The sequence below is a fragment of the Hipposideros armiger genome, unplaced genomic scaffold (genome assembly GCF_001890085.2).
Source record: "Hipposideros armiger isolate ML-2016 unplaced genomic scaffold, ASM189008v1 scaffold_339, whole genome shotgun sequence".
Classification (NCBI taxonomy): domain Eukaryota; kingdom Metazoa; phylum Chordata; class Mammalia; order Chiroptera; family Hipposideridae; genus Hipposideros; species Hipposideros armiger.
In genome coordinates, this window is record NW_017731689.1 from 182,111 (window position 1) to 206,767 (window position 24,657).

General features: G+C 41.9%; 1 protein-coding gene across 6 annotated transcripts in view; it reads right to left on the minus strand.

Moving 5' to 3' along the window:
* The window catches only part of SORCS1 (sortilin related VPS10 domain containing receptor 1), a 528,833-nt gene that overhangs the window by 83,835 nt on the left and 420,341 nt on the right, over positions 1-24,657 (minus strand). For all 6 annotated transcript variants that reach the window (XM_019661209.1, XM_019661205.1, XM_019661207.1 and 3 more), the window contains exons 10-16: positions 15,874-16,020; positions 8,356-8,458; positions 8,018-8,094; positions 6,048-6,139; positions 4,598-4,705; positions 2,987-3,104; positions 1,357-1,487 (exon numbers count right to left, since the gene is read on the minus strand). In XM_019661209.1, the coding sequence (XP_019516754.1) occupies positions 1,357-1,487; positions 2,987-3,104; positions 4,598-4,705; positions 6,048-6,139; positions 8,018-8,094; positions 8,356-8,458; positions 15,874-16,020 (776 nt within the window). The remainder of the gene's footprint in view (positions 1-1,356; positions 1,488-2,986; positions 3,105-4,597; positions 4,706-6,047; positions 6,140-8,017; positions 8,095-8,355; positions 8,459-15,873; positions 16,021-24,657) is intronic.

The following is a 24,657-nucleotide window of genomic DNA, read 5'->3' on the forward strand; positions in this document are numbered from 1 at the left end:
TTTTCATTTCAGGGAATTGCTTTACAAATACTGGAGAACGGCAGGCAAGATCACCGGGGGCACTGTCCAGGGGAGAGCCACGGCAAGAGGGAACGTTCGGTGACAACCGCCTTTCATTATGCTACTGTCAAGATGAATCACTGAAGCTCTAGCTACTGATAGAAGCTCAGAACGGTCCTGGTGAGCCTTCCAAAACATTTTCAGAAACCATGCAGTTACAAAAGTCCTCTTTGGACAGAAAACCTTACAATGGCCTCGTTCATGATTCATTTCCTACTTCTCAGAATACATTTTAGTTAGTGGTAAGAGTGGCAGATTCCAATCACAAAGAAATGCAGGAATTGGGCTGAGACTGAACAGTGTGAGAGATGGGGAAGGGGAGAAACCTAACTGCTTTCCTTACCCCGTGTTCTGTTCACTCTAGAATCGCTTAAAATTGAAAGCCAACAAATGGCAGCAACAACAATAAAAGACTAGCCTGTTTTGGAACCTCATAGAAAAGATTCCCAAAGGAAGACATTTTTCTAGGAGACATCAGGGAAGTGGACCATTGCACCTCACTGCTTTTTTTGTTTTTCTAGGAGAAAATAAATGTGCTCTCTGCACAGGAATGACTGTTGGGTAAGGTCAAAGTTAAACTGCTAAGATAAAAACATGAACTTCCTTTACACACACACCCGCCTTGGATAGAGTGAATGCAGGGGAAGCAGTCCAGCTTCAGAAGCGGGATGCGATGAATGACTTAAAAATTCCATGGACATTTTCCCTGTGAATGTATTTCAGGGTGTCCATCCTAAAAGGTAGGAGAACAGGGATACAGTAATTTTGTCACTGTGATAATGTTGCACTGTCACAGGCGTCACAGTGGGGGAGGCCCCCATCTGCAAAATTCCCTGTGAGCTGCAATGTGCAAGCTCTGCGGCCCTCTGGCTGAGCCCAGGGCACTCCGGCACTCGCTCTTGTCTTGCTTTGTCTACATCCTAGAAAGTTTTTATCTTGACCACAGACATATTTGTCCTCTGAAAAGTCCACTTATTGTTTTCAGTGTTGCCGTCTGAAGCAACTGGGTGGATCTGGTCGCCCGTCTTTATCTGTCCCGAGATCTATCAAGTAGATGAAGATCATTACCAGCCACCTTCTGAATCCTCTTTAAGTCTAAAGAAATGCCTGTTTTTTCCATGCACACCTGTATATAGCTAGTACGCCATGATGTCTCCAAAGGTAATTTCATAAAAATATGAGGCTTGTCACTTAGCTCTATGGATGTTACTATCATTTCAGACCAAAGCTTCCATGAGGCCACTGTGGATTGGATACACTGATCTAGGACTCCACGGAACACCAAAACAAGCTCACCAGTCAAAATCGGCCTCTGTGCAGACACAGGGTTCAGATTCCATAGCTCCTGCGTATTTTCCTTGCATACATTTCCGCTCTGATTTTCGCTTCTTATAAATCCGTTTTGCTCCCATGATGCATGCTTCCCCCTGTAAGGACACAAGGATGTCACGCACATGAGCACATCCCCTGGACCTTCCCTGCTCCACATCAGGGACGTCCGGGGAGATGTTCTCAGGCCTTTGTGAAATCTGGACTTGAGGAGTCTGCTCTGTGCTGACAGCATTTCCTTTTCGATGTCTAAAGCCCTTGTATAGAATGTGATTTATAAAGGCCATCTCGAGAAGCACCGAGGGTGTGTTCAGAAATGTCCTTAACTCCTCATGGATTCAGTAAACCTTTCCTTGGCAACGTGTTCAGTGCAGTGTCATGAGAAACACACAGGTAACTAGGGCTGGCTATCGTGAGGGGATTGCCGACACATCTGTAATAATTAAGTTCAATTCTTCTGTAAAAAAGATTTATACACGTATGAGCATATGAAAGAGGAGTATTGCTAAGAAATACAGATCCATTTGCCGCAATTTATTCTGCGTCTGCCCACATGATTTTACAGCACTCATTTTATGCCCGTCTATCAGACAATTGAGGGGACTAAATTCAGTGTTTCTCCACAAAATAAATAAAAGCTTTGAATATCGCAATGCTTATGCATCCCGAAGGGGAAGATATCAGCAATGTGAATGAGCGATAATTTCATCGTTGAGTCACTGAATAGAATGGGTGCTTCTAGCTGATGCAGCCCTCGCTGTCAAACACGGCTCTCTTTGTATGTCTACAGGACCAGAACAATTCTGTGTAAGTTACTAATACCACAACCTGTCTTCCTTGAGCACTCACTTTCACTAACTCCATGACCCATCTTCATTTAAATATATGACTTAGTCTGGGTTTGGGGCATGCGATGTGTCACTACCTAAACACGGTTTTGGCTCTGCAGCAAAAGCCTCTGCCCATCCTTTGAGAGGCCTGCAGAATGACTCCCGGCTTGGAAAATCAAAGGAGAGATGCTTTCCACCAACAATTTTTATATGAGCTGAATAGCTGAGGGGCCAGGATGAAGGGAAATTTCCTATTAGTAATTCTGCATCCTTGTACCATGGGTATCTTAGAAGGAGGCGAGCGGCACTACCTAATCCCAGGGAGTCACGGCCATGGGGAGGGAGGATATTGCTGGCACTGCTCACAGCGCATAATTTTGTTATTTTATGTCTCTGTTTGCATTGCTAGATGAAATTGAAGATCCTTGCCTCACCCCTGCCTCCACCCCACATCCATATGACATGCTCAGATAAATTATGTTTAGATCTCCGTGCTGAGTTGGTATTTCATTTTGAGTTGTAAGTCTAAGCCAAGCACATTTGAATTTTATCTCATTATATCCTAGTACAATAAAAACAGAAATGACTTCACAACGAGCTATAAAATGTTGAGTTTGTTCACTGCTGTGGAACACAGACCACGTAAGAAAGCACCAGATGAGCATTTTAGCTTAGAGAACCCCAATTCCTACAGTCGAATGACTAGCTGTTCCCCAACACGCCCCATGCCTCTCTCCCAGCTCTCAACCTCCGCTCTCTTCTCCTACCTGGCTGTGCAGCTGCCATGGCCTGTAGTCCTCCTCGGCACACCGTCTATCGAAGATGGATTTGTAGTCCACTTTGACCAGCTGCCACTCAGAGCGGTGGCTGAAGTGTCCAAACACTCTATAGATTCATAAGGACAAAAATAACTGCCACGATAACAATGCCGACAGTTACAACCGCAGCTAGCATCTGTTGAGCATTGACTGTGAGTGAAGCATGATGCCAAGCACCTTACATTCATCATAATTAGTCATCAAAACACATTTGGAAAGGGGGTTACTATTATTGACTCCACTTTACAGATGGGTAACTTGAGGCTCAAAGAGTTTTGTGAACAAGCAAAAACCAATGTCTGATCAGTCAAGAATCAGTAGAGTCAGAACCCAGGGTGTTTGACTTAAAAGCCCACTTCTATATATTATACCACAGAACAGTTAACAAAAAAGCAATCAACCAATCGATAATTGAGAAAACAATCACAAATGCTTCATTCTGCATGGTCCAAGATTACATACTTCTAGGTTCTCTTGCTAATAATGTGCGCGGTTCCCATGGCTCCCATGCTGTTTTATCTTCCCACCAGTCTCTAGGGAAAGTGGGCAGCAGTGTCAAGTGGTTATAACTATTTCCTACACTGTGCATTCTATTCTCCTTACGGAGAGAGATTGAGATATTTAATGAAGTGTTTGAATCACCAATCATAGATGTGGGTAAAAGCCACAAAGCAGCCTTTTCAGTCAGCTTTTTGAATCTATGTTTTGCAACTATAACAACCAAATAAAGACAAACTATGGAATAAATTGCTAATCTAGCTATGTTTACCATGGCCCAAAGTGTAGCTATTTGGCCTATTAAATTTTTGTTGATCTTTTCTATCACTATGAAAAGGAGGAGGGGAGAAAAAAAATTAGAAAATGTATCAACTATTCACTTTGATTTTTCAATTTTCATTGATGACAGGATCAAGTACTTTAAAATCGTCTCTCTGTTTTCCGTGTCCAATTTGCTGGGAAAGGGAAAAGCACAGTCTCATATTTCACATTCAAAGCTCATGTTTTGAACCTCGTAGGCAGGCAAGTCATTAATCAAGCCTTTCACAAATTAATGATCATCTCTTTCCAGACAAGAATGAGTGCAAATGCAATTTCACAAGAACAGATTGTTCTCAGGGTTTTCCTAATACGCCTCACAATTGGGTTAGGTAAAGCGCCAGGAAAAAATAAAAGCCTGTGTGGGGTTTTGCTTGAGCTCTGCGTTCGCCTTAAAGTGAAATCTTTCTTACATGCCTGAGTTTTCTCTACATCGAGTTTGTTTATTATTACAGTATTACATGGATAGCTTTATTTTCTATGAAAATTACATCTTCGATTAAGCTGGGGGGAGAGATAAGCTGTACCCTTTTGCCACCAGCCCTCAGTGTGAGTCTCCTGACAGCTAATAAAAAGCCAAGAAAATGGCCGCCGATATTTTTCTTTCCTCTTTGCTGGGGAATCCTGATATACTGACTTTGCTGGCAATGTCAAACCTAACAGTAGCAGAGTGCACAGGCTTCGTGAAAAGCTGGCTTTCTAAATTAGTATTAAGACTAGAAGACATTGTTGTTTTCCACTTACGTCATGATGAGAGTTTCTTCCCCAGGCTCACCCAGAACCCCATCCACGAAAAGTGGAATAGATGTGAAGCTATATTTGCTCCAAGATCTCCCTTCATCAAAACTCAACCTAATAACAGGAAGGAAAGAAAAAAAAAAGTAACAGCCATCAGATCTCAAAAGAAAAAAAAGTCCTTTCAAAGGAAAGATCCTATCAACCAGAAGAGAATACGTTTTAAAACCACCTAAGGCATTGTCAAAGTAAGCCTTTTATATGAATAAGTGTTCTTAATTACATCAGAAAGTACAAAAACAGTTAGCCAAGCTATTTGGGACCCAGATGTGTTAGAACATCAATAAGAGGAGAGCTGCATGAAACTGGAATAATAATAAGTCTTTGATAGAATTTGTTTTAAATTTGGGTATTTTATTCAGTCTTAGGTCTCAATGTGACTCTCTCCCAAACCTCACTGCATTCCAGCAGCAAGCCTTGCAGGGGATTCTGAAGAGCCATGGCTTTAGGAGACCTACTTAGGTGGACTTGAACCAGGCACCCTTAAGTGATCAGACGGTGAGCACATCCCTCTCATGTTGTTATAAATCCTGGTTGACTCACTAAGGGAACGGGTACAGAATGACAGGCACTGAGAGTAAGAGGAGAGAAGTGGGCAGCTCTGACGGTCACACAGGATGTTTTCTTTGCTCTGCCTTTCTCTGTGGATGTCTTCCCCCCAGGCTAAGCCTGATTCTCTTATTTCTGCAGCTTTCCCTTTGGTCGCCAAAGTAACTAAGAGTGAGAGGAAATCAGGCTTTTGACTTTGAACAAGCTTGCATGTGGAGAGAGGTACTTTCAAAAACACACATGAAGGGGTCTACTGGAATCCCCTCTGGAAGTGAAGCATCGCAGGTCCATCTGTGGAAACCTACAGGGAGAATGCACCCCCAAACAGAAAACTAAGGAAGTATGATCAGAAGAAACGAGATAGGAGCAGAGTGGCCATGATCTCTGTGCAGAATACATAAGGAACGCAAATGTCATACTCCTGGAGATGTAATTTGGAAAAAGTGACTGTAAGAAATTGAGCCACTCAGAGATTATACCTGACACACCATTCTACCCATGACTGTGCTGAAAGAATGCAGTACTGGGGACGGTATTGTCACACTTAAAAACCATAATGAAATTCCTCTTTCAGGGGCAGAATTTTCTCTCTCTCTCTCTCTCTCTCTCTCTCTCTCTCTCTCTCTCTCTCCCCCTCTTCTTCTCCCCGTCCCTCCCTCCCTTTCTCCCTTCATCCTCCTTTTGTGAAACTGTAAGCAGCCGTCTCTTTTTAATAGAGCGAAAGTATAAATGATGCTCTAGTAGACCTTGATGTTTTGCTACAAACACGGTCATGATCTGCCAGCCCTACTCCAGTCTTAGCAGTGGGGAACTATCACATTCATGCCTCATGGGCAACAAGTGCCTTTACCAGAGATGTCGAATCGGGAGAGACGTATGCTTCATAGCAACCAGGACTCCACCTTGATCCAGATACAGAACACTGTGCTCTTCTTCAAAGATCTGGAAGAGGAAAACACACCCCCATGGACACACATCCACGTCCACACATGCCCAGAGTTCAGAGAAGTAGTCTTCATATGAGGAGAAAAATCCGTCCTATGAGAGAACTAGGTTTCCCAAGACACAGTTAGAGGAAGCGCTTCCCAAGATGGGCTACAAGTACCGCTGGAGTTACACAAAATGATTTTAGGTACACCATGAGAGAAATGTAAAGAATTAATAGTGATGCATTCGTGTTTATATTCTTAGCTTTTTGTGGTAAGTTCTATTGATTCTCTTGATGATGATGTCAGAGTATTGGGTAACTGTCATACTGATGACATTTTTCGATGGAAGAAACCTGAGAGATACTTCATTCTAACATTCTCATTTCTACAGATAAGACAACTAAGTTTTAGAGAGATGTGGTGACTTGCCAAAGACCAAGTATATCGTGATTGATGGAGCTAGGGCTTGCAGTGTTACAGTACCCTTCCAGGTATAAGTATTTCAAAGTTTTAAAGTATTACCAAGGAAAAAGGTATTTTTTTCAATGAATACATTCTTTCCCCAAGTCATAAGTTTGTTCTGATCAAAATGGAATCATCGTCTTTGATTACATGTGTCATTGGATCATTCTCCAAATGTGGAGAAGCAAATTTGAAGTACAATGGAGATAGACTGAAAAACGTTCTAAGTCCTTATGTATGAGTTATACTGTTTTCTCACAGTCACACTATTAGTGTAGCCTTGTCTATGGTTACACTATAGACATAATCTTCTTTCCTTTTTATTTACTTCTTATATCTAAGATACATCCCAGGATTAGGAAGTAGAAACTTCTTTACTTTGTTTGGAGTGTTGGAAGGGAGAAAAAACAAAAAACAAAAAATAGGTCCTGGCTCTCTCTTCTCCAGAGGAAGCTTAATAGCCCATGTTCCTACATACTTCCAAGATCAATAGCCCTGGGTTTTCTAGGTAAATTTCTTTCTTGCCCTGCTGTTCTCAAAACGTGTGAATCCCACTGAGGATCTAGGCAGGATCGGGAGCTAGGAAATAGCAACTGGACTGTAACATGGAGATCTCTGCCTAAAATTTAAAGCAGGGTGTTCTTGTTGCTATGTGATTACCTGTGCATTAGATTTCAATTTAGGGTGCTAGTTATTGTATTATAATTAAACATCAGTGGGTTATTAAAACATATTTATTGAAGGGTAACAACCATGCATTAGGCATATATCTTGTTATGATTGCTAAACCTCGTTAAATGCCTGTTTCATAAGCTATGGGTATATAATTTTCGGGAAGCATTTAAGCTAAACACACTGGTTTGAAGTGATTCCATTTCTACTTTCCCTAACATATGCATCCTGATGGTTATTACTCTGTCTTTTGCACATGAGATTTAAAATCTCAGAATACCACCTGGGTAATGGCTATTTCTATATCACTTCATTACTCTCTATTCTGACTTCAAGGCAAGGAGGATTTATGGAGGTAACTTAGCATTAGATATATAATCTATCCTCCAGGTGCCATGTTCTCTATGTGATAAACTCTTTAGGATTCTGGTTTTCTTTTATGGGGAAAATTCAGTCAGATCTAATTTGGTTTCGTCGTCACATATAAAGTTTCTTCCATAGAGGCTCTGAATATGGGTCATTTTTATTGAACAGCAAAAACATAAAAAATAAAATTGCAAAAGTATTTGCTAACCTCAAAGACTTCTTTTAAGACTTTCATAAAACAAAAAAAGAAAACCATGTTGGCAAGCTTTAGGATTCATGTGTAGTTGAATAAGTTATTATGTGGAATAGCGTGAGTTCCCAGACTTGAATCAAGCTGAGTAATTTTCATAACATTTACACTTCAACAACTTGACCCAGGATACTCTCTTACCTGCCTCCAAGTGTTCCCTGCATCTGAGGAGACAAACATGCTGATGTCGCTGTCCGACAATTCAGAACCTATGTTACCTAGAAAGAGCACACCACTGTTAGTGGAAGGAACATCTGCACAAGCTGACGATGAGCAATGTGGGCAATCTGCGTTGCCCAAGATAGAGCTAGACTGCAAACATATCTCAGCAGGGTTTTGCAGCATACTTGCTTCAGGGTCAGTGGCTCAGGTGCCATTTAAAAATATCCTTAGCTTGCTCATTAAGTTCCAAGCACAAACATCTAGATTCTTAAAATAAATGCAATTTACAAAAACAAGCAAAGCAGGAAGCTTCTTACCTGAAGCCACTATAATGCTGGGAGCTGTGTCTCGGCTGGCAATGATCCCTGATGTGTAGGGATTCTCAGAGACCTTAAGGTGAAGGTGGAGTGAGCAGTAAGGCTGAGAAGAAGAGAAATGAATGTCATGAAAGCACCCAATCTAAATGGTCATATAAGCCCATGTTCAGAGCATCCATCCAATCATCTAACCATCCTATCTATGCATCAATCCATGCACCCATCCATTCATCCATCTTTCATTCCACAGATATCTGGTATCCACTAAGTATAAGATAGCTGCCAAGTTAGTGAAGGAGAGAGCACCTTTGTAAGTCTAATCAACTGCCTTCACTGCCATTTGGGCATTCGACAAACATTTTAGCATTTTATCTGTGAAAGACTAGGTGTAGCTTGTGAAAGAGTTACACTCACTGAAATTTCATCCTGACTGTTATTACAGAGTGTATAATTTAAGATCTTTCTATTGACGAGCATAAAGAGAGTATATTTTAAGAGCCATAGATTGGTACAGACAAAATATGAGATTCTAGAGGATGAAGAGATGATATCCAAATTTGGATCAGGGGAGGCTTCAAGGAGAAAATGGTGCCTGTGGCAAAGATGGGGAGGTTACGAACTGTAGATGAGACCTTTCAGGCCTGAGTAACAGCAATTACAAAGAAAGGCAGCAGAAGAGTTGAGCTTTAATACAGTATGTAGTCAGTACGACGGAAGATAAATGGGATATGTAGTCAAAGAGAAGGTCTGGTGAGGCTGGGAGGGCTTTGAAGATATCAGCTGGCACCTCTTAGCCCCTCTCCATCTGAGACCTTGGTTTCTGTCATACAGAAGAAGCTGTGTGATCTGTGAAACTGTCATACATAACATCCGACAGACAATCATCATAGTATCTGTATCAGGGTATTATCAGAATCAGTATTATTCAATATAAAAGTCATACTTGTAGGCAAAATGTGCTAGTGATAGCCATTTAAATGAAGATTTAAGGGACTTGTTTATTTGTGTGTGAAAATCTTGATCAAATTCTCTGATTAATATATCAACAGTTCACAAAAACAGGATAATCAATCTTATAGGGCTTTCGGTTAAAATAGCTCTTGTACTGAGTTGTCAAAAACTACAAATTTGTGTCTAAACCCACATTCCTTTTCATTGCTCAGGAAGGTTATTTTCTAATCTTATCAACTTGAGTTTTTGGAATCACCAATGTATCTCCGTTATTACTTTCACTCTGCTCTGTAAGTCTCAGCTAGCAGATACTCAGTGAGCTAGCGAGCGATACAATGATTACATTTATATAGGTGAGAGCAAATGACAAACGAAAAATGAAACTCGGGAATAAAAAGCAGCCAAAATGCTGGTGACATAAAACAGTAAATCACAATAGGTCTTTTTCCTCACTGCCAACACCGATAGTCAACTCTCAAGGAATAATGAGTAATCAATTATTGGTTTTACATGCAAATATTGTGCAAAGCTTTCAAAAAAAGGGAATTTTACTTTACAATGTTCATTAGGAGCACGCAATGTGACCGAAACACTTGGCTTCCTGGTGTCCAAGAGGAAGAATAAAATGTGTATTGTTATATGTCTCAGAGGTCCCAGGATGACAATGCATAACACTCAGATGCCAAGACAGGATAAAGCAGAGGTAGCAAACCATTTTTCCATGAAAGTTTTCCTGACAACCCCAGCCTATTCAGGATCTCCCCTGCTCTGACATACAGCAGTTTCTTTAACCACGCACAACCCTGTATCATCTACTCAAAGTACGCACAGTTTTATCCCCCTAAGAGATACACTCTGGAAATAGAGAGAAAACATCAAGGGTTACTTTGTGTCTTCTGTAGAACCTAGCATCGAATAAAAAAAATAGAGTTGATAAAAGCTTGAACTATCAAGCAATGCGTTTATGTTAGGACATGGAAGACATTACTATTTTACCCAGAACAATGCCAGAGGTATACATGGGCTTATTTGTAAACCACACAGTCAGAGTAATATGAGTATCTCTGCGGCATGCCAGGAACTGCAACACTCTTTGGGAGTTATGTGTGGACATCTGGGTTAAATGGAAGGCCTTTGTGCCACTCAGCAGGGCATGGCATCCCTGGACAAGGGAGCACCCAGTTTGCAATTTTTCAGTGGCCACTTGCCACAAACGTCATCATTCAACAGTGTGGGAGGCTGTGAAGTTCAGTTGCCACCTGACCCAAGGCTTACTTGATAGGGGGCACTTGGCATTACAAAGGAAAGAGGGCATTTTCAATTGACCATCTCAGCACTGCTGGTTGTGATGGCTTTGGGAAGCCCAAGATAAATTAACTGGAGGAAAAAAGACACCAGTTCATGCAGCAGCAGCAGCAGCAACATTAGCAATGATCTTTCTGGTGTACTTTTTTCTCCACTCTCACATTTATAGTGCTGGATTGCCCCCAACTGGTACAAGGAGAACATTCTGTGGCTTTATTTTTACTTTCTTCCATTTTCTTCAAGGAAGTTACATAGTCTACCACAGTGGTTGAGGAAAAGCAATGTTAAGTGATCATCTTTACTATTTTAAACATTTGTACCTGACCAGTTTTGGACATTTCTCAAAGTTCAGTCACCAACATTCAATAGACAGGTTTATTATAATGGCTATCAAGCCACAGCCAACTCCTAAAGGACAGAGCCCAAGGCTCTCTAATTCATAAGCACTTTTTGCCCAGGCAGGGGGAGCTTTGATCACCTCTCCCTTCCTTCCTTCCTGCGTCCTTTTTTTGGCCATTAGCAAGCAGGTACAGAGGACCTGGGTATCTTTGCAGAGTTATCTCCAATTCAATAGAGTCAAAACAAGGCTTATCCTAAAGGCCCTTCTCTAGTTTCCTTATCTTTGCACATTAAGACAATATAGAATGATACACTAAACCACCAAGGCCTAGCAGCTGACTTACAGGGAGCGGAGGGGCCATCCATGTTTGGAAGCGGCCCTTTGTGTCCTCTGCTATGTGCTTACCTAGTCACAGGGCACGGAATGCCATCAACCGGTCAATTCTAGCAGCAACTGGATCCTTAGTCTTTAATCTTCGGGATCAAGTACAGAGCTTGAGAATCTGATGCAAATTAAGGATTCTTTTCCAAGAAAAAGTGCCCAAAGGCCAAGTGCACACAGAATTTTGTACTCAATTTCAGGAAGTTTACAAACTTCTGAAGTCTACGGTGGACTTCTAGGTCCTGATTACCTTTATTTTGCCTTCTTTATTTCTGATTTTAACCAATGAAATCCTTGGGCCATTGCACACATTCAATACATGTCTGTTGGATTTAACTGATCGGTTAACAAGCCACCATCTTCCTAGCACCGTGCATGGCCAATGGAGAATTACTAAATGATGCAAAGCATTTCCCCACCACAAAATAAATCAACTCAAAAAACTGTTAAATATTGGAGCATCAGCCAGCTTCTCATTCCACTTTCTTTTTCTTCCCCAACCTTCATATTAACAGCACTTAGATCTAATTTTCATGGTCCCATTATCCATAGGGCTTCTAATCTGAGTATTGTCCTGAAAAGCCAAATCAGAGCTTTCATAAATAATAGGGCAGGGGTAAATTCCCAAATAACAGTCCCCAAATCCACCTCCATACACACATTGTTTTGGACCCTGACCTGGAACTAGGAATCCATCAGATCTTCAGTAAAGAGTTGATAGCACAGCAGAGGGAAGGCCCCTGGACAACTGGCTGGGTGTGAGGCATTCAGCCTCACTCTAATCCAGCACAACACGCAGAGTCAAGTGAGCACAGGAGTGGAAAGCAGAGTCAAGCCTCTCCTGGGGTAGCCGACTGCCTAGAAACCTGCCAACTGAATCCATAAAAGAGGCACAGCCTCTCTCCATGACACGCTGTGCTTTCCCTAGGGGCCCACGGATTTGTCACAGGCGCAGCTCACATCTTGCCTCTCAGGAGCCCAATCCTGAGGCTTTGAAAGCAGGTGGACCGTGACCTGTAATACCCCATCTAATTGTACAATGCTGTCTTCAGAGGAAAGAAATCCCAGCTGAGCCCTCCAGGCAATCAGTCTAAACGTCCTAAAAATATAGCCCCAAATTACCCTGGATGTCTTATTTCTATAGAATACATTTTACCAGGAACATTCCTTTTGGGGCTGTAACTCTGAACCTGTTCCACATTTGTAACGGCCCTGCTGGAAAATCTCTTTTCTCATCACTAGGCTGTGCTTTCAGTGACGCTGTCACCTTCCAAGCACTCACAATCCAAAATCACTTTTTATCTCCTCTCTGCCACCAGCTCTCAAGACGAACAGTGGTTTTTAAGAGTCTGGATCTCCTGGAGCTCAAGGTATTTCTTTCCTATTTTGTGCCTTAGGCAGATTTTTATAAAGCGATTTTGGTCTCTTCTCCCCCCGCCCCCCTTTGTCATTCTCCCCTCCTCACTCTGCTGCCTATTTTCTAAAACTCTGATTGAAGCTACATTAGACAACAGGGTTAATGAGGGAGATAGGCTAGAAGTCTACTGGGTACTGTACATCCATAGCCCATTAATTCATCTTTCCTCAATCTTAATGAGCCTACAGATTTTGTTAACTTTGGGGTCAACAGGAGCCCGTGAGCTTCAGAAGGTGTATATTACATTAAATCCTTCAGTGTGATTGTCAGTGGTAAGGGAAGACTTCCACCAAAGTCTAAATAGAAAGCTCAAACAACCCTTGTCAATGGAGAATCTGCTTCAAACAAAAACACAACGCCCATGACAACACGTGTGTCGAGCACCTACGCTGCAGGAGGCATGGTTCTTGAGAGGATTCTTTGCAGTGGCCAAAAACAGCCACGGTTCCTCTGCTCACGAAGGTAACGTTTTAGCAGGGGAAGATGGATACACTCATGTGCCGGTTTCAAAGAGTGAGAAGGGTCACAAATACAGAGGATTTGGGACAAATTCAACTTTAGAGAAAGTTCAAGAAAGTTCTCTGAGATTAAGGTAATCCACCAAGAATCGGGATTTGAAGAAAAAGCCAGACTAGGAGAAGGGCATTTTAAGAAAAGTAATGGCAAATGCGAAGAAGCTAAGACATAACTGAGCATGGTGAGTTAATGATAATGGGAAGAGGCACCATCCTCCCCAAGCATGGCTTATGTGTAAGCGAGGAAGGGGAGAGAGACTGCAGGCCAGGCAGAAGAGGTAGGCAGCGTCCAGTCCACATGGGGCATTGAAGGCTACGCTACAGTGTGTGGCTTTCATTCTACCTGAATTAGAAAGTCATTAGCAGGTTTAAGGAGAGTCCTGACCTGATTTTTTTAAAGCTTCAGTTGATCTTATTTACATAAAATTTTAGAAAAGAGAAATTGAAACTATACTAAAGGAAAGCAGATTAGTGGTTGTCTAGGGTTAGAGGTGGGGAACCTGATTGCAAAGGGGCACACAGGAATTTGGGGGAGAGGGCGGTGATGAAAACGTTCTATCTTGAGTGTGGTCATGGTTACATGGGTATACACATTTGTCACGATCCACCAAATTATACTCTTAAAATAAGTCTTTCTTCTGTATGTATATTTTATCTCAATACATTTGGATTAAAAACAAACCAATGCAAGTCCCATTAGCTGTTGTGTGGAGCAGAGCTTGCCAGATAGAGACGGGAGGAGCAGTCGGGAGCCTGTCACCGTAGGGAAGGTGAGAAATGATGGTGGCTTCTATTAGCACGGCCCTAGAATTTATGTGGAGGTACAGCCATAAGACTTCCTAACACCGGGCTGGCAGTAGAGCAGGGAACACATCACTAAGTGCTTTGTGTAAGAGGCATTTCTAATGGTCCCTTTATGATGCCAGAGTACCCAGGAAAGCCTCTTTAGGTGATACGGTTAATTCTCTCTCACGGACATTTAATCTCCAAAGAGCACAACGAGATGGAGGACCACATTAAGGACTGGGGCAGGCCACGCATCCTGGACGAAATATCAGGATGCTTCAACTCGAAATAGCTAAACGAGGCAGGCAGCCCTATTTCTTTTAAAATGCTACTGAACTATGCCTCGCATAGAATAGGTATTCAATCATAACTTACATTTACTTACTCTGTCACTGGCTTTCTGTACTCAATATAACAACTGGCTTCCCCCCCACCCCCACCCCGGAAGTTGCCAGTAATAAGGATAGAAGCTGAGTGGGAGGCTGGATTTCAGAGTGCTTCCCTGATGCACAGTGACAATTGTGATGTCCTCTGCAACTAATAAGGTCAAGCTATGGCTGCTGGCATCTTCTCGAGTAGGAGGGTGACCCGCCTACAGCTGTATGAGATGAGTCTGCAAAGTGACTGTTCAGATTTCATGAGACAGGAGAAAGCAAGCTGAGTGTGATAACATTCAAGCCAGAATTTATGATGAATGTGAATACTGGTGTGTATACACACACACACACACACACACACACACACACACACACACACACACACACACACATACACACACACAGCCTTTATTAAAACGAAGAGTTCCTTCCTCTAGCTTAACAACTGGTCTCTCCCTTTTATGAAGATAAATACAACTTCTGACCTGTTTCACAGAAATTAGCATTCGATTATACTTTGTTTTGCAATTAATCTCTTCCTCCCCTCCTTCATTCACTCAGAATTCATTCATATGTCAAGTACAGGGCAGGCAGGCACCAGAACTACTAAGAGGAGTGACATGTGACCCTATAATCTTTCATTTACTAGTCTCTTTAAGCAGACTGCAAACTACTTGAAGGCAAGACTCATTTTGACCCCTCTCCCAGACACCAACATATAATCAAACATATAAAGAAATTCATGCCGATCTACTTATTGCCCAAATGTTAGGTAACTGAAAGAAAGCCATACTTGACAGCGGAGGCCAGCAAACCTTTGAAGGACCAGATCATGAATCTCTTAGGCTCCGTGGATCATACAGTCCCTGTCACAACCACTCAATTCTGCCACTCTGGAGCAAAAGTGACCATAGACAGTATAGAAATGAATAGGCATGGCTGGGTTCCAACAAAACTTAATTTAGAAAAACAAGGGCTGTGCCATATTTGTCCCTGGGGCCATTGTTTATCTATACCAGCTTTATACATTGTAACATGAAGGGAACATATTATAAAGATTACCAATAAAAGCTCACATCAGTCGTTCTTACCCGTGTTGAGGCACAGATGCCTCTGAGAACATGAATAAACATCTCCTCCAGAAAATGCAATCCCCACCATAGATGGAAACTTTTACATTCTCCTTTAAACTACAACTCGAGGTCCTCATCAGAAATTGGGCCACAAGGAACATCCTTGGAAGTGACAAGAGACGTCCTTGTTCTCTCTTATCTCTCTGGTCCCTCACAGAAGGCGGCGCTGACTCCGGTACACCGCCTGCATGCCCTTCCCTGCCCCTTTCGTTCATCAGCTGAACTAGAAGCCCTGGAACCATCTTTATCTGCTCGTGAGCCGTCCATTTCCAGCCCTCACTGTTTGGGGCATTCTGCCCCCATCTGAACTCACCAGTAAGCAGTGCACGGGGTCCCCCCTTAAATCCGTATCCGGCGCCTGAAGCAAACGCCAGTCTCTGCCTTTGTTATACGTGATGAAAGTCTTCACTTGGTTGTCAATCTTCTTATTAGCCAAGAACATTCCCTTTATCCCTGCTACCTAGGAAAAATTGACATGGCTGAAAAATACATCAATTTGAGAAGAGATACATTTGTTTACAAAAAAAAAAAGCAGACTGTCAAATTCAGCTGTGAGGCTGTCTTGGAGGAAATAGAGGGTGAGGATGGGGGAAGGGAGTGATGATTAAGTGGTTCCCTGGAGCATGGGACTGAAAGCAATAATTCTGTGCTCCTAACGGGATGCAGGGTTCATCATGCAAGTTTGATAGAAGCTTCTTATTTTCCTGCGGTAGGTAGGTTGGTAGTAGCTCTCAGTTGCCTAGAGATAAACTCTGGTGCTTTCAGTGTTGTTGCTTGATAAATGATCAATAAATAGAGGCTGCTTTTATTTTAGGTTAGGCCTAGCACCCACAGTCTTAAACGCTTTATTTCATTTAAACCTTGTAACAGTCTTCCTGGGTTAAGTATCACTTATTCTATTTCACAGATGAGGAAACTGAGGCTCGGCCAGGAAAAGTAACTTGCCCAAGGTCACAGAGCCCAAGGGCACATTGGATACACGAGATAGTAAGTGGCTGACCTGGGGTTTCAACCCAGAACTGTGTGTCTTCATGCGCACGCTCTGAAGGATTATCGAAAACCACTGAGCTATCGAGAGCCTTGGGCAATTAAAAGAGGTCAGTTCAAACTCATGATCCAGTTACATTTGTCTTCTGTAGAAGATTGTTCTATTAAGCCATCAAAATACATTGAACAAAAGGGAACTGCTACTAAACTTAAAGAAGCAATGGTTTCCCTAAATTGTTACACAATCCTTCCTCCGTTCCTGTAATACTGTTATTCCCTCTAGAACCAGTCCTTATTAATTATTTGGCTCTGAAAAATATGCTTGCCTTCTCTCTTCTGTACATTCCAAGAGGTAAAAACTGGTAAGCTGTGAAAACCACGCTACAACAAATCATTAATTGTGCGTTATATTTTCTCGTGTTTTCGAGTTCATTAAACACATTCGTACATATTTCACTCTGCTTGAGATGATGACAACCCAGCAAAGCAGGAGAGCAGTGAGGAAAGGGTCTGAAGTGTGTTGAGTAGTGCATTTCAACACGCTGTGTAGGTTAGCTCAGGTGATGCTCACCGTAAGCATGAGGTATAGTTATCAGCGGCCACGTTTCTCAACAGAAACTTAGATTCAGTGGCTTTCCAGAGCACAGACAAGGATGAAGTGGATAAGCTAGCCAGCACATGTGAGCCCATTTAATTTCACTCAGGCCCCTTTTATTATACACTGAAATTTTTAGGCAAAAGAGTGAAACAATAGCATTAATCGTTGCCGTGTACCAAGCGCTATGCCCGGGGTTTTAAATATAAAACCGCCCACTATTCACTACATACCTGCATAACAGCTATTCTACCAATTCTATGGATGAGGAAACTGAGGCATAAACATGTAATGACGTGAGATAACAGAGAGCTGGCATCTGTCAGACACCCACATCTGTCTGACTCCCAGTGTTCTTTCAACAACCACAGTCCTGAATTTGTCAAAGAGGCTGGGTTTCAGTCAATAGAAGACGCGCATTTTGCCTTTGCTTTTGACACATTCAAACCTCATTAGTTTGTACCTGCTGATTTGGCATCTGGGATAATTTTGAGTTGGGCCAACTTTGTACACTTTTGGAAAACAAGTTTGTTAAGTAAATAAATGGAATAAGCGAGTTGCCGGGAGGAACACTTCGAACTTCCCAGGAAAACATGCCTCATTTGGGGCAACTGACAGCAGCCTGAACCGTTTCTCATGCATTGTGGTTCCTCGACAAATGTGGGAGACATAAATCCCAGGAGCACACCCCCCAACAATGGTATGTTAATTACAAATAAAAGTTAGTTATTCACTATACCAGCTCCATAAGGACCACTCACCAGGGAACCCCTCATTGGTTTTGCATATGTTCCTGAGGCTGCCACACATTTAAATACGACCACACTGCCAGTTCTTTAAAAGTCAAATTTCGCGTAAATCAGAATTTTCACAAAGTCGTACCTGTTTTCCGTCCACAGCACACCCACATATGAGAAATGACACTGTCTTAACCATCCCATCCGATGCTCTAGGAGGTTATAATAGATACAGAGGGAATAAAAATATTACCTCTTCCAGTAGTTTCATTGCCCATTTTCCTTCCTGCCCTCTCCCTCATTTGGCCAGAGTATCAGAGCAGGGTCATGCGTGTTGAGCAGCTGGGTCACTGGATTTGCAGAAGCTGTGGTTTTATGGGCCCCCAACTGCTTGGCATTATCAAATGCCACATGAGCAGAGAGCTATACTGTGTAATTCATCTCTGGCACCTTGGCCTTCAGGTTTATCTTGAGGAATAAAAACTTGGCAAAGCAGAGGGAATGTGTGACAAGAGGGGATAGTTCTGGAGAGGTCCTGCTTAGTTTCCTCTTACGACCAAGCCACTTTATCAGAGACAACCCCATTTGAGATGTCTTTTTATTGTTTGCTTCTTTGTCCTTGTCTGCAAAGATGGCCACTCCTGCTCTTAGGTTTTGGTGGTTGCCGTTCACTGTTGCTTTTGCTCTGAGCCTGAGAAGTCCATCTTTCTGTGTCTTGGCGCAACCCTTTGCATGAGCACTTTCCTCAAGGGCTCTTTTGTGAAGACCTAATCAGATATTTCCTGGAACTTCTTCCTCTTTCCTGTAGGATTCTGGGTATCAAGGGAGCAGTATTAGGGCCCGAAACGTGGAATACGTGTGCACCTGTGTGTACATGTGGGTTTATGTGTGCAGGTAAGGTCTGGGGTCCACTGGGAATGAAGGGATGTGTTTTTGTCGCCAGACAACGTCCGTCTGTACCCACAGTATGTGCATATTGGTGGAATAGGGTGGGACTGAGGGATAGGACAGGGTAGGGAAAAGTAATTCCTGATGGCAGACATGCCTGAACGTAGACATGTTTCCAAAGCAGATATTCCTATGGGAATAACACATCACACTGTTGTGAATTTGTCTTCCTTTGGGGAAAGACCCACTCCCTTTACTGTGTTTCTGAATTCTGTGCAAAGATGTCAAATGTGTTGAGAAGCCACTTTTCTTCCTTTGCCTCTCATATGTGGACTTTTAAACCAGAAGTCTCCTAGGTAATTAGCGATTATTTCTTATTGTCTCATATCATAGAGGCCCCAGTATCATTTTGATTACACTTCAACCACGAAATGTTATAGTCCAACCTCAAGCCAACACAAAGCACATCAGTACATTTCCTGTGTGGTTCTCCAGGATGACAGCCTCCGAGAGCTACCTTTCCTTTTCTCATCTTATCCTCTTTGATCATACAGGATACTCCCCAGTCCCCTGGATAAACACCCTGACATGTCTCTTCCTATCCATCCCTCAAGGCCCAGGTCAGGAAGCCTTTTTCCAGAAATCAGCATCTCGTTTTTATCCTGAACTGTTCCTAACTCTTTTTCTCTGTCCTCCAATTTGTCCCTCATATAGATGGAACATACATCCTGGCTCTTAACAACCGTATAAACTTCTTAAGGGGAGCCATCTTCCCAAAAGCTTCTCTACTGCTCCTTATAGTCCTCACCACAACTGCATTCACTGTGACTTCTGTTACCTCTCACAGCATGGCCCCCGCTCCAGTGTAACTTTTAGATGGTCATTCAATCCACCATATTCCTTCATTAAAATGAATGAAAGTCACTTTATATAAGAAGTCCTATTTTTGGCTTTAATAAAACAGGTAGTAAGAATTCTGCCTTAGTAGGCATAACAGTAATGGTACCCCAGATTTGTTGAGTCTTTATGAAGTGCAATCTGTCCACGCCCTCTAAGTGGTGGAGTCAATGTTATCCTCACCTCACAGAGGAGAAAACTGAAGTTCAGATGTGACCTATCACTTGGGAAGGCCATTCCCTAGAGAACCATAGAACTGGACTCCAACTCTAACTCTAAATCCCACACACTTAACTGTATTATTTCTTCAAACTTCTCTCTCATCCAAGAGAAATGTCATATATGGATATCATATTTACAGGAAGCTGCCTTTTATTAATTATTTGCTACATTTACTCAATAGTTGTTCAATAAATATTTTTGAGCATCTACTATTTGCATTCTTCTAAGTACTGGGGATATAGCCCCCAGGATGTCAAGCAATTGTATATTCAACACACTTTTTTTGAGAGTTAGAATATGCTAGGTGCTGGGGCTTGGGTTTCTTTGGTGATTTAAAGGAAGAATGCCAGCTATTTCCTTCGTTTTTTGATATTTACCTCTAGAGGGTCCTTTCTTGTTCCAATCTTTCATATGTTCTGTGTGGAGACTAAGCTGAAAAGACCCTTAAATAGGAACTTCTGCTTATTTCTGCCTCTGATGCTGGTTGGGGCAGGATTCCTCCCACCCTCTGTGTCTCAGACTTTAATAACAAATCCAAAGTGTCAAAATTTGAAGAAAATGAAAAAGATGAATCAAAAACTGTGGCAAGAAGGAGAATATATTCATGACCATGATTTCTTTGGGCTTTGGGGATAGGATATATTTCTGTCCTAAAGAAGGGATCTCAGCCAGGAGAGACACATACTCAGCAGGTACCAGGGGTGCCTCTGTAATCAGGGGACCCGGTGCCAAAAAAAAAAAAAAATCTAACTGTGCTTTCCTTCCCTGTTGCCTTGATCAGGGAGCACTCTCCTTCTAGGAGACAATGGCCTTAAATGATCAGACGGAGCATTCTATGTCCTGTAATAAATATGTCCTGGACGGGAGAACATTTTTCTTCCCTACCTCCTATGCTAGATTGGAAGAGGCAGTTTTTGCCCAAGAAATCGAGGTATATACTCCATCATCACAGCTGTTGAGCTTTCTCTGTTAAAGAGATGATACTTTTAACGTGGAGGACACCCTATGTGTGTAACAGAACATTCATCAGTTACTGGTTGTATCTTCCATGACGCCCACTGTGGCTCACTCACATATGCGCACATTCTGGGCATTCTGAATTGGTTGGCCAGGTGGCTTCACTCCCAACACAAACCTTTCCACTTGGATGGGTGAACTGTCACTGTCCATTAAGCCAAAGTGCTCTTCATCATCATTAATTAATATTCCCTTCCCAGAGGAGGAAGGATATTGTCTAAAGCTGTCAGACTCCCTCTCATCATCCACACCAGGCGAGTACACTAGGAATCACGTGTACCAGACACACTCGTCACATCTCTTTTGCTCTGGCCACCATCGGGCATGCTGTCTCCTGTTACCCATGGTGCCACTGGAGCAGGGTGCTCTGCAAAGATGAAAGAATTTTAGGACCGTGGTTTTTAGGCTCCTCTTACACAACCCCCCCCCCAGGCAAAATTGGGAGCCACGTGATGACATTAGGTACATTTAGCTAAAACTGGGGGCTCAAGACTTGGTTCAGAAGGTGAACCGGTCTATAGCTGTCATCTGCTCTTTCTGTTTATATTGGCTTTTCCCCAATTTTCGTCTTCCTGTCTGATGGCCTCTACTGATAAATAGAGTCTAATACTACTTATCCTGCCCTTCAATGCCCTTGTATCTTAGGGCTATTACTTAGCCACTATCAGATACAAGCCCAAATGGTGATCTTTCCAGAGACACAACACAGTTGGTAGTTGAGTTTTTATACTCTAGGATTCAGATCCTAATTCTGCACATTTACTAGCTTTGCAATCTTGCAAAAATGATTGCGCTGTCTCTGCCTCCATTTACTTATCTATGGAATGGGAGTGACTATAGTGCCAATGTCAACAAGTTAACACATGGATTGAATGAGATAATCATTGGAGGTTGTTTTACACAGTGCTTGCTTGCACGTAATGACACCCAAAATATTAGGTAGTATTATTATAGTCTTTCATTTTAAAAAAAAAATCAGCTTCTAGCACTTTTGTTTTGTAGCCAACTTTCCTGGTTCACGTTTCTTGATTCTCTCCCATGGGGTCCATGTTCAACAAACGGCTCATACCGAGGGAAATTTCTGGTACTTCAATAGCTAAACCATACTATATGGTACCCCAATGCTTTATTCCTGACATTTCCCCTCACAGGCTTGTAGCTCTAGTGTAGCGAGAACCACTTTTGTTGCACAGGTTCCAATGTGTGTCTGGACAAAATGGTGGATTTTAATGAGACCTGTGCTGCCATCTGCACTTCCCACAAAGACTCATCAGCAATACACAGCCTTGATACACTGACTCATCATGCACTTATACATTATACAGTCCGCCTCTGCTAAAATAGCTCAAAGAGCACACAAATACAGGAATAGTGCATAATTGGCGAGCAGAGGCACACAAAGAACACACAGCATCCTCCTCAGTTGCCCTCAAAGGTGAGCAGACGTGCACTCCATGTATTCTACCCCTGTCACTCCCACCTCCTATGTTGCTCATCTCTGTCCCTTATTAATTCATTTATGGATTTTCTTACTTTTCATTTATCTCTAAGCACTCATCATTCATTGTAATTCTACTGGGAAATTCATGCTGGATGGCTCTCAGCTTCCTGCTAGCCAGAACAATCAGATTTAAGGGACATTTGTGCCAGGTTCCGCGTCAGCCAATATTCTTTCTATCTAAATAATCAGCAGATATGGCACTGCCACTCTGATCACATCCATTTCAATTCAAGTTGCTGTGAGCTGTCAGGCTAATGAAACAAAGGCTCGTCTTCCCAGGCCCCAGGATGCAGAACACCTTCACAGAATGCAGTCACACCACTGCTCAAAGTGATGATAATGAGAACCAGCAGTATTCCTACAGAGTCAACTACAGGACAGGCACAAAAGCGAAATGCAAGGATTCACAAAAAAACAAAAACAAAAAAAACGGTTTTCCATGGCCAGAGGTCACTGAGTTTACTTATTCTGTGTCTGTTAGTGATGTTTATTTGGAAGATCATTCAAGAAAACAGTTGCAAATAATAGGGCATTGCAAAGACATTCCTGCCCAAATCTATCATCGTTTCCATCATCAAGGGACCAAATAAAATGGTCTTTACTTTGGCAGAAAACAAAATATATCCAGAGATACTATTCCACATTGACTTGAAAAGAGGGGAGGAGGTAATCAGGAAGGTAAAAATGCATCCTGAAAATCAGAAAAGGTTTTTGGGAGACCAAGGATAGAGCCAAGATCAGGGAAGCAAACTGGGTAATTAATCTGCAACAGCTGCTTTGACTCTATACCAGCCAGTCACTCTGAGCAAGATATTTCCATTGTTAAGTGCTGGGTCAAGGCAAGATAATGCATTGTGTTTCAACAAAACACACTTAACGTTCCAATGTTTGTAAGACATTTACAAATGAGGAAAGAACTGTGGCAATTTACACTTGTTTATAAGAAGACAACTAGTTGGCATTCAAGAATGTCATATGGCCATGCTAATTGCAATATGAAAGAAGTAGAGATCCGAAATAGTGGAAATATGCTAGACATTTAAAGAACATGGGTAGGCTCTGAGCAACAGGGTCGCTGGTTCAATTCCCAGCCCGAGCTGAGCTGCCACTGAGCTGCCAACAGGTGGCAGGATGGCTCAGCTAAAAAAACAAAGAACAACAACAAACAAACAAACAAACAAAAAACCCTATACTAAAGAACATAGGTAGCTTTTAAGGCTATAAAAATAGAACACTGGACTGGGGCTCAAACTCACTGGAACATAATATTAATTATGCTATCTATTTCAGGCACTGTTTATAGTCATTCAAGATGAACCCATTTAATCCTCAGAGAAATCCTGTCAAGTAGGTACCCTGTTTATCTCCATATTTGCAAAAAGGAAACTGAGGCTCGGAAGTTATTGGCTGCATCTCAAGAATACATATATGTGGCATAGCTAGGATTTAAACCCAGGTGGTTGGATGCCAAAATTTATACACTAAATCACAATTTTATCTAACATGAATTTGAAACTAAATCACCAGAAATATGTAAATGTTTTCCAGGATACATGTTCAGTTTGAGGCTGAGATATATGATACTATATTTATCTGGAACATGGAGAGGAAAGGAGGTAGAAGAAATTTGGGAAGTAGAAAAGGTTTGCAGTGCATTTTTCTAAATATATATACATATACACACACACTATGTCCTGTGCTAGTCTAACATAATTTCCATGAAAAACCCCTGGGCTCTGAATTGGGCATAAAGTTTGCTAACATGCCTTTATACATACAGAGAAGTGTAAATACTGGAAGAAACTCCTCAAGAACCCCTAAAGGAGGAGAATAGATAGCATTGAAAGGAATTGAAATGATAGGTTTAAATTTCTTGAGTGACATTGTTTTTTTTTTCTTCTACCACCTCTTGACTCTCTGAACTTATATTCAACCAAACAACAGAATCATCATGACAGCACATATTTAAATCATTTTTAGAATTTCTTGCAGTTCAAATATAGGTATATGATTATATTTCCCAAGTTCTGAATATGGTTTTTAACAGGTCATTATAAGCAATTATAAATCCTTCATAGCGTAAGATAAGACTGACAACTGGCTAAAATCCATTCCAAAATAGCTTTCTTTCTATCTAACTGTGCTTTAAATGGCAATTACAGCATTGGCATTTGTCATGAAAGCTAATTGACTCAACATATATGATTTTATTTTGAATCCCTGTCACTCTGAGAAACAAAGGGCCAAAGTTCT